Source organism: Pecten maximus, chromosome 15 (assembly GCF_902652985.1).
Source record: "Pecten maximus chromosome 15, xPecMax1.1, whole genome shotgun sequence".
Classification (NCBI taxonomy): Eukaryota; Metazoa; Mollusca; class Bivalvia; order Pectinida; family Pectinidae; genus Pecten; species Pecten maximus.
In genome coordinates, this window is record NC_047029.1 from 30215538 (window position 1) to 30225844 (window position 10307).

Genomic DNA, 10307 nt, shown 5'->3' on the forward strand with positions numbered 1-10307 from the left:
AATGATATAATAGTCGTCCTTGTGTCTGTAACGTCGTTACTCAAGACAATCAATAGATACAATATTTCCCCGTATTTATCGGTATTACATGTGTATTACATATCTGAACAATGTTATAATACTCTTCCTGTTCACTAATCCAAACAAAAGTGCAATTAGAGAATATTGTTTGTGGTAGACCGGCCTGCAAACAGTACAAAGTGACAGGAGACATGCATTTGTTTATGTTATGCCTTGTGTAACGGCTTTGTAGACACGTGGACTTTATTTAGCATCAATCATAACAAAATACCCATCTCGCCTTAGATGCCGCTCCAAGTCCCAAGGAGCTGCCCGGCCTTGAGAACGTACGTACCGAATGGATAGGATGGTACCAAACTCCCAGACACCAGAGGACTCCCCTTCACGTCGCCTGCACGTAGCCCAAGGAAGCGATTTCAGGAGACGGAAAACCTGTCAACTAACGGCCAGGCATACACGGTTTTATTTATAACGTATTTATGTACGTGACGTCTAACGTAAGGTGTAGCACGTACATTTTGTATAGAAAACGAAGTCGCAATTTTAGTCAGGATTCTTGGCATTAGGTTTTAATGGCTCTTCATTGCACGGCTTTGTGGTTCTGATATATTTTTATCCTGTATAAACTCCATACAAGTGTACCTGTATACTGTACATCTATTTTGCATAGACCCCATGCATGTGTTTACATTTATTTTGCATATACCACATGCACGTGTATATATTCATTTTGCTTAGACCCAATGCACGTGACTTCTAGAAGGCTAAAAAAAAATACCCAACTTTTGATTCTAGTATACTTGTTTCCTATTATTGTAATACGTATTATTAAATGAAATATAAATAAATAAGAAAATATATAACAGAGACCTTTATTAATTAGTATATAGGTATATAACAATAAATTCTGCTGGAAATAAAAAAAAGTTGGGGGTTAGGCCTATTTTTTCTTGTTTTCTTTCTTTTTACAGCAATAGCTATACTGTTGTCCAAATTGCACGATTCGTAAGAGACAAATTTAGGAATATTTTCTCTATGCACATATTTCCCCTAATGTTGTTACAAAATGACTTTAAAAACTATATATGTTTACTGAGAGAAACATGGACACTGTATGTGCATTGACCTACATAACACCGGCGTAGTAGAAATCTAATTATTGGTAACGAGGAGTGTAACGGTATACAACGTACGTGAGATGTTGACATTAGGTTAAAGGGGAACGCTTGGTAATATTATAAGCAAGCCTTGGTAAGCTAGTTTAATCGCCAACGTCAATATTTCGGAGTAAAAGACCAGTTTATCTTAAAGTTTAAAACCATAGATCGAATGCGCCTGCATTTAGAACGTCAAGGATTCACGCAGCCGTTCATACGAACACGACTAAATGACCTGCGATCGGTGATTGACTGTACGTTGCATGTAGTACATGATCTAAAACAGCATGCAAGTATTTGTCTGTATGTAATTTAATTTAAGGTTTTATCTAGATACTTGTTTTTATATCTCCCATATTTAGCATGTGTTTATGTTAATATTGTGTTGTTTAGGCGTTTGGGCGCGAGGTTAGCTGTGAAGGACTGAAGGTGGGCGGGGTACTATTGTGCTCTGGGATGACTATATTTAGTGTTACTCACACCGTACACGTGCACGCTACAATAAATAAGTGACACAACTCATAAGACTCACGGGTCGGTGATGGCCACTTATTACTATAGTTCACAGGAGGCCGCTGACCGCTCGATTTATTATCAAACGTTATATGCAATATATGTACATGTGTACACTTATATATATATAATCTACATACAAATCGATGTTTTGCATCTGTCAAAGTGTCTTTCCGTGCGAATTCCCGTGAGTTCACGAAGAAAAAAAGAGTCTAAATTACTTACGTTTACAGTAGTTACTTGGCTTCCGATCACTGATTGATTTCCTTTTGATGAAGATCCAAAACGTTTCTCAAATACACATGTATTACTATATAATGTTAAAAAAATTACCAGGGGAAACAGATTTAAAACGTGATATTTTTAAGGAGTTTGTTAGAAGACTAACACTTACTATTTATTACTAAAATCAAAACTGACTGCAATAATTATTGGTTGATATCTAAAAAGAAAAAAAAATGTAAACAACAGTCTTGTTTATATATACAAAATGTATAACAATTGTAACCCAATCGGAAAACCACTCGGGCCTTTCCGTCGTAGTATCTTCAGAATAAAAACACTGAATAACCAAAGACAATACTATGCTCATTCTGTTAGACCATTTCCATACAACGTTGTGTTTTTGACTTTATTCAATTGTTAACTTTATGAAGATGATTTAACATGATACACTTTTAAGGTAAATGAAGTCAATGAGTCCATTTCTTCAGACCTTATTCCAAAGGTCTAATAGAATATGTGATTCACGGTCGATTATGAAACATGTAGTAATTGCAACTTCAAAAATTGTCTCCATAGTGTCGAAGATACACTACTGGATTGATACATGTATTTGTAAGTTGTTTAATAGCTATAAAATTTGCTATTCTGTCCTTTGATTAATAAGCTGCAACTCGCGTCCATTAGAAATATTGCGAAATCGTTCCTCTGACTTTACGAATTTGTAGCGGTGTTGTGTCAAAAAAATCCTCAAAATGTTACGTTGGAATCAAATCGGCAGAATAATTGTGTGATTTCAATAGTAAAACGAATAAAATGGCTATTAAGTACAAGTAAAACTTAGCAGAACGTATGCTGCAGCATATATATAGGTCTTAAGATATTTTAAGCTGAATATGGAAACACATTTTAGAGCTTTAATTTAATTAAGATTGAACAACCGAAAAGGAAATAAAATATAGAAACAGAACTATGAAATAGGGATACGTACATGAATGTCCATTGTCAGTCCAATGAACAGGTTACGAATTAACCAGAACTGAATTTGTTACAGTGAATTTTCATATTTTCTTCCTTTGTTTTGCAGATTCAAGGTCATGGTCAGTATGCTACAAAACGGTGATATGTAACTTTATATTGCGATAAAGCTTGGACACCATGGAAGAGATACTCAGAGAATTCTACAAATGTGGGTTATGTGAAGAACCCATTACCTATCCAAAGAAACTCAAATGCCAGCATGTCTTCTGCCATGAATGTCTGGTAGTTTACATTACGGAATACTTCGGTAAAGCCTCGTTTCCATGTCCAGTGTGTGAATATAAACACTCGCCAGGTGAAGAGGAAGAAGTTATTTCCCAGGATTCATTACTGATACTACAAGAAGATGATTTGCAACGAGATGTCCGTAGATTTTTTCAGGACGGCGAGGAACCTGAACCTGCATACAATGCCGATGGAATTAATAGGGCACCATGCATAATTCACGATGGCAAACTATCTGATTTCTTTTGTTCAGGCTGTAACACGCTTGCATGCGAACAATGCAGACTAGAGATCCATGGCCGTTGTGACTTCCGCTTACGTAAAATTGGCAAAGACATGCGCATGGAAGCATTTACTAAAACTAAGGAAGTCTCTGAAGAACTAACAAATTTTCTTTCTGAAACAGAAACTGTCTACAACAGTCTGAATTCTAAGTTAGGCAATATATTTCTGGATTCTGTAGTGCATGATGAAACTATTAAGTCGTATTATTCAGAACTGAAAGAAAAAGTTGTAAAATATCTGGAGGAGCAAGAACGGAAAGTACTAGAAAATGCGAACAAACTCAGGGAGAATGAGAAAACACACTTGGAGCGCGACGCTGTGGTTTGTACAAATATGTCATCCTCCGTAAAATCTCGACAAAGACTTGCACATGCTTTACAAAAACGCAGTTCTACAAATGCAGCCGAAAATTTGGTGATAACAAATCATTTGGGAAACGATTTCGAAGTATTTAAAACAATGTTGTCGAAACTGCAATCAGATGCCGATACGAGTTACAATGTTAGATTCATGATCAACACTGAGTTGGAGGACAAAATGACAGATACAGATATTGTGAAGATTGAAGTAATTCATTGTTGTCATAGGGATGCTTCAGCTGCCACATTCGATGAAGTGGCCGAGGCTGATCAGCAAGTATCTACTGAACCGAACTCTGCACAGACACGGCCTGACAGGTCGTCAGCTGCACAGATCAGCCAAAACGCTCGGGAAGAAATTGTGCCACCTCCTCCTCCCGACGACGGAGAGGAGGAGCCACCACCGACTTACAGGGCTGTGACCAGACAGTCCTTTATACAAAGGCCGCGTCCTTGGCACTCGTCGCTTGTGCGCCGCAGACCATCAGCATCTGCGCCACCATTACCAGCCTATGACAACAGACACACGCCTATCCAACATCCATATCCCCCTCATGTTGGCTCTCAGTCGCCGAACCCCTCGTCTTGTGCACAGATGTCCCATATACAACCAACTGCACCTCCGTTGTACATGGAAGATTCCTCTCCTTTGCCTTCTGATACCATAGCAAGACCGGACCGAACACCAATTTCTCCGAACGTCCGAACTATCACCATGTTGAATTACATAGCAAAAGTAGAAACGAAAACAGATACCGATAATAATGCTCCTTACTTGGTAAGTATTGCAACTCTCGGCAGATATGTTGTCGTAGCTGACCAAAAAAACCGTCGTCTTCAGCGTATGGCTGATGATGGCTTCAATGGTGTAGTTGACCAGTTTAACTGTAGCACGGAACCGTACGATGTCGCTGGTGTATCTGATACAGTGTGTGTTGTGGCCGCTCCAAAAGAAGGAAGCTTACTCTTCGTTGAATTCTCGTCCACACCCGGTCCCAGTCCAGCAAAGCTACAGAAGACGATGAAAACTGGAAAATATTCAAGTGTAGGATATTGTAAAAGTAATGGGAGGCTCATTTGTGGAAGGGGACCGCCATTCTCTGCAGCAAGAATTGAAATAGTAACTATGCAAGGATATACCGTAACGAAAATTGACTTAAAGAAACCTATGTCTGTTTCGAGGAGCCTTACTTTGTCTCAGTCCAGATTTCTAGCACTTTGCGATGTACGTAATAAGGAAGCCATCTTTTACGACACTGCAGACAGAGGGAAGCCACCTACCATTGTGCGGCGTCATGAATATAACACACTTAGAGAACCTCAAGGAATCGCCACAATTCCCAGCTTGAAAAGTGTTCTGATACTTGACGCGTCAACCGGGGACGTATTTATGACATCGTACTCGGGCTATGTACGCAAAGTTTTGGACGGTGACGTCATGGTACAGCGATGTAATAACGTCGAGGTAAAGTATTCGATGAGCGTCAGCACGGACCAGAAAGTATTGGCCATAGCTAATAACAGAGGATCAGTCTCATTCTACGAAATAAAATACATGTAACAGTGGAGACTTTGGCAAACGTTCAATATACAGAGCATTTTTCTCTGTTTATTTTTCGTTAGATCATTTTCGAATGTAAATGTCTCCTTAATATAGATTTGAAAAATAACGAACGAGGGATAACAAAGAAAGTTGATCATATTAAGTACAATTTTGGAATAGTTCTGCAGGTCTCTTATGTTTTGCTTAAAACATTCGAGAGGTATTTCGCAGAATCATGAACATGTGCATATTGATATTGTACGGGATACGAAGTGTTTGACATACATGATGTAGCATAGATCAACGGTAATTAGGTGAAAGTTCGTGGACACTAGATAGGTATGAAATAAATAACGGAGCAATGTTGTTTTCAATGGTAATGGTGCAGAAAATGTGCCTTTCGGAAACGTTGTGTGGCGTGTGATTCAAATAATGAGATATCAGAGTTACCTTGTTTCACAGTGTCGGAAGGTATAACGACATCTTGATAGCCGATGGGGACCGAGAATGATTTCAAATGTGATGGATTATATCTTCGGATAACTTTGCATGGGCAGTATTTGCTGATCCTAAACAGAGGATTCGAACATTTTGCATGACTCGCAAGTAGCACTCTATATAGCATTGCTAGTAATCAAATGTAGTAATAATTATGATGTCGGAAGGGATATATTTATGATGTGGCAGGGTAACTGGTATTTTTTTGATTTTTACAACCGTCTATATTCAGATAAAGAAAAAGGTTTATATAAATTTGTATGTATATCATATTGTACACCTGTAACAATTGGGTAAGATTTTAAGAGGAGGAGTAGGTCCTTTATACCAAACTTCTATCCTTACATAACTCCTGTATATATATATATACTGCTGTGTACTCAGTGTTAGTAATTGTTGTATTTTTATTGATGATTGTGATCAAGAATCACTGGACAATCAGCACAACTAATATAACACAGGAGGAACCAAGGTAAACACACCAAGGATACAATAATAGTGTTCATTGCCCCAATATTGTCTGAAGGAATGTGTACAGAAGAAAACGTGCTGACCAAACACAATCAGTAATAGATGTTGTATTTTTCAGATTCTTCTGTTGTCACGAAGAGAAATGTCAATACATCATGTAATTTTGTATACATGTGGCTTCATACATTGAAGTAATGAAGTAAAAGACAATTCATTCCTCCTCAGTTAAAATATGTGTCTTTTGTATTCTTAACCATATGACGTGTTTCTTTATATGTTATATATTATTATAGTTTTATTGTATCCGATATAATCACTCACATGGCCAGAATTTTGCATAATGGGTAAGATTTATTTTTATTTCTTATTTTATTATTGTAATCTCACTCAATTTTCAATGTTATTTTTTGTTTACATTAGTTATCTTGTTTTGATGAACATGTGTGTAATGTATTAATTTACTTCTACACCTGCACGAACGTTTATATCTGATGTACATGTAGTATTTTAACCATATATGTGTATTATAAAAGATGGCGGCAATACTGAGATATATATGTTATCGGGATTGTATGTACTCATGTTTGTAAAGCTGTGCTTCAAATTATATTATCCCACATGTGTATAATCCTCAAAAATCCGACCGGTTCTTTCATGTTCTATCTTTGTTCTAAGTCGCCCTCTGGGTATGAACACGTTTGGCACTTAACACACCCGACGAGGCCTAGAATGACGAACCAGTTGTATGGTGCGAGTAAATTCATTTTTGTCTCAACTGTAACTTTTTCTCTACTGTATATAACTCGTCTGTGTTTAACTCGACTGTATCTAAATCTACTGTATCTAACTCTCTACTGTTTCTAACTCGACTGTATCTATCTCTACTGTATCTAACTCTACTGTATCTAACTATCTACTGTATCTAACTCTCTACTGTATCTAACTCTCTGCTGTATCTGACTCTACTGTATCTAACTCTATTGTATCTAACTCTACTTTATTTAACTCTACTATTTAACTCTACTGTATCTAACTCTTCTGTGTCTGACTCTACTGTATGTGACTCTAATGTATCTAACTCTACTGTATCTAACACTACTGTATCTAACTCTACTTTATCTTACTCTCTACTGTATTTAACTCTCTATCTACTGTATCTAACTTTACTGTATCTAAATCTCTACTGAATCTCTCTAGTTTAATTAACTCTACCACATAACTCTACTGTATCCAACTCTGCTACGTAACTCTACTGTATTTAATTCTAATGTGTATAACTCCAAATTGGTATTGAAAGGTTCTGATAATATGTATCTTGTACAGTCCTCTAGTAGATAAGTAATCAAGACGTTAAAAATTGGATTAAGAAGATGTACGCCTACAGGTGTAAGCTAATAATGATAATAGATTTTGTCAGGGTTATCAATTTTCACGTGTGTATAGATGGGGGGTGGGGGTGGGGATGGGTCCACTGGTGGGAAATCATTGGAGTTGCGGTATATGTCTGACACGTGATTACTCTGTAATTTTGTGTCGTAGAACCATCCTGCTGTATTTTACTTCGGCAGTGATATTTATTTTGATAAATTATTAATTGTGGCCTTACTTTTCGTCTATTGATTTACTAATCTTACTGTTACAACATGATATTTGAAGCAAGACAAATATACTTTATATTCAAGTGTTTCAGCTATTTGACTTTAAAAAATTGATTCAAAGTTTCACAAAAAGTTGAAGAACTAACGTGGTGGCCGCCCTATATTCCGAACGCTCTAAAGTCCGAAGGCCCGAAAGGTAATATTCAAAATGTCTATATAAATGTATGACTTGTTTGCATTGAAGTATAACATGTGTATCACTAGTATGACATAATAAATATGTACGGAAAAATTAAATTGATAGAAAGAAATCTTTGTGCCAAAATCGCGGGGATCAGTAGTTAAACCTTTGACGTGTCCTTGAAAAGTGACGCTTCAAAAGACGGCGACATTTTGAATGGACTGGTCAACGGAATATCAGCGTTTTCTGATAAAAAGAAACTACATGTACCTTCAAATGAGTATTTCATTTTCAAAACATGATAACTATCCCTTGAATTACGTGCGTCATATTTACTTTTGTTCACGCGTCTAGAAATCGTTCTCCGCATGACACATAAGATTTTTCTCTCTCTCTATTTTTTTTATTCGCGACAAGTATTTATGTTTGAAAGTTTCCTTTGAAGCTTTTGGCACCGAATCTGGAATAAATTAATTGCAAATTTTCAAAAATAATATTTAAAGTATATATATATATATATATATAATTTAAGTAACAATTTAAGTAATATAAATAACAATGCAGACTCAGATCGTTTTTTCAACATTACCATACAACATACATTGATGTTAACCAATTAGGCCTTCGGACTATCGGGTCTTCGGACTATCAGACCTTAGGACTATTGGGCTTTCGAACTAAAAGGTATTCGGAATATAATCGTACGCGTGTTACCACTAAAATTCGAGATCCTTGAAAAACTCCATGAGGAAATTCAAAAAAATGACAAAATAACACCAAATTGTAGCATCTCGCCATAAAAAAAAACAGTCTTGGTCAACCAATACCTGACATGTTCTGAAAAGTGATAAGTATGCATTTTAAAACAAATAACAATAGGTCCAACATAATCTAGATTGCCTTTGGGACAATCGTGTCACTTCAACACATATGGATATTGCAATCCTTGCATGATTATATTTGCAATATGGTTAGTTTTGAGAAACTATTATACATTGTATGAACATGAAGGCTATATTATCAATGACACTTCAATATTGATGAAACTATATAATCAGATTTCATGTAAACCATTTCAGACAATAGAAAATAACATTGTTAACATTACAGTTTTTTGGTTGAAGTACATGCACAAGTTTCTAGGTGTACTGTGCTCTGCAAGGAACGGTGATGGAATTTATATTGATCTTGTATGATGTTTCGGTTATCAAATACAGTTTAAATCTGAACTGTTTATTCCGCATGTGGGTTAATGTTGCATTTATAATTAAAAAGAACAAAAATCGTCATGTTTTCTTATAACTTCAATATTTAATGATTTCCCGGTAAGTTCTATTTGTTTTCTTGATCGGATTTTAATGTTAGGTGTCCAACGTCTTTATCGGGATGTTTTCGTCGGTTCTCCTGTTCTCGCGTGGTCACGTGACCGGCACGAAGGACTACATTAACACTTGGTCGGTAAATATGGCCAGAGCACCCGACCAACGTATTTTGTCGTACAAACAAATATGATGCACTTATTCATCGTGCTAAGAAACCGAGAAAAAGTGCTGTACATTCTTCTATTTATTCAAGTATGGTTACATAACGGCGTTATAAACTGGTCTTAATTGACGAAGTGCCGATTAATTGACTACTTTTTAAGTAATTTTGACGATGTTTGTCATTTTCGTAAGAATGTACAGCACTTTTCGTTGTTCTCATACAATTACCTTCACGCTCTTACCTGTTTCATATTTATTGATTTAGGGTAGTCGGGTGCTCTAGGACGATTTATAGAGCAAGTGTTAATGTTCATTCTCCAATATTGGAACTCTTCAGTGTTTTAAGTATCGAAATCGGCATATAGAAAAGAACAAACGTTAATAAACGAATGCAATGGATCGTAATTAATTCAAATAATTATTTACAGATGATTTCCAAAGACATTAGGTATAGTTAGACGTTTTCGGCTGTACATGCAAGTTTGTAAATTCGACACTGTGATAAAACCACCGTCCTCGTCGTTGCCATGACAGCCGATCGAAGCTCCGATCACGAATGCGCTGTCAAAGTGAAAGTTGAAGTATTTTTCGCAACATGCCGTTTAAACTTAAAATTACATTCACACCTCATATTGATTGGGGTTGTTTAATCATACCTGATCAATTGAATTGTAAGAAAACTAACAAAAACACTAAAAAACACAGAATG

The 10307-nt window shown here is 36.4% G+C and overlaps 1 protein-coding gene across 2 annotated transcripts; it reads left to right on the top strand.

The window, feature by feature from the left end:
* Positions 1-1374: 1374 nt before the first annotated feature.
* On the top strand, positions 1375-7257 carry LOC117343817. 2 transcript variants are annotated; one of them, XM_033906334.1, is made up of 2 exons: positions 1375-1432; positions 3001-7257. In XM_033906334.1, the coding sequence occupies exon 2, from the start codon at positions 3072-3074 to the stop codon at positions 5382-5384; it is 2313 nt and encodes a 770-aa protein (XP_033762225.1). In that variant the 5' UTR covers positions 1375-1432; positions 3001-3071; the 3' UTR covers positions 5385-7257. The 2 variants fall into 2 exon arrangements, with proteins under 2 accessions (XP_033762225.1, XP_033762224.1); XM_033906333.1 differs by having other exon boundaries at positions 1397-1481.
* The last annotated feature ends 3050 nt before the right edge of the window (positions 7258-10307 follow it).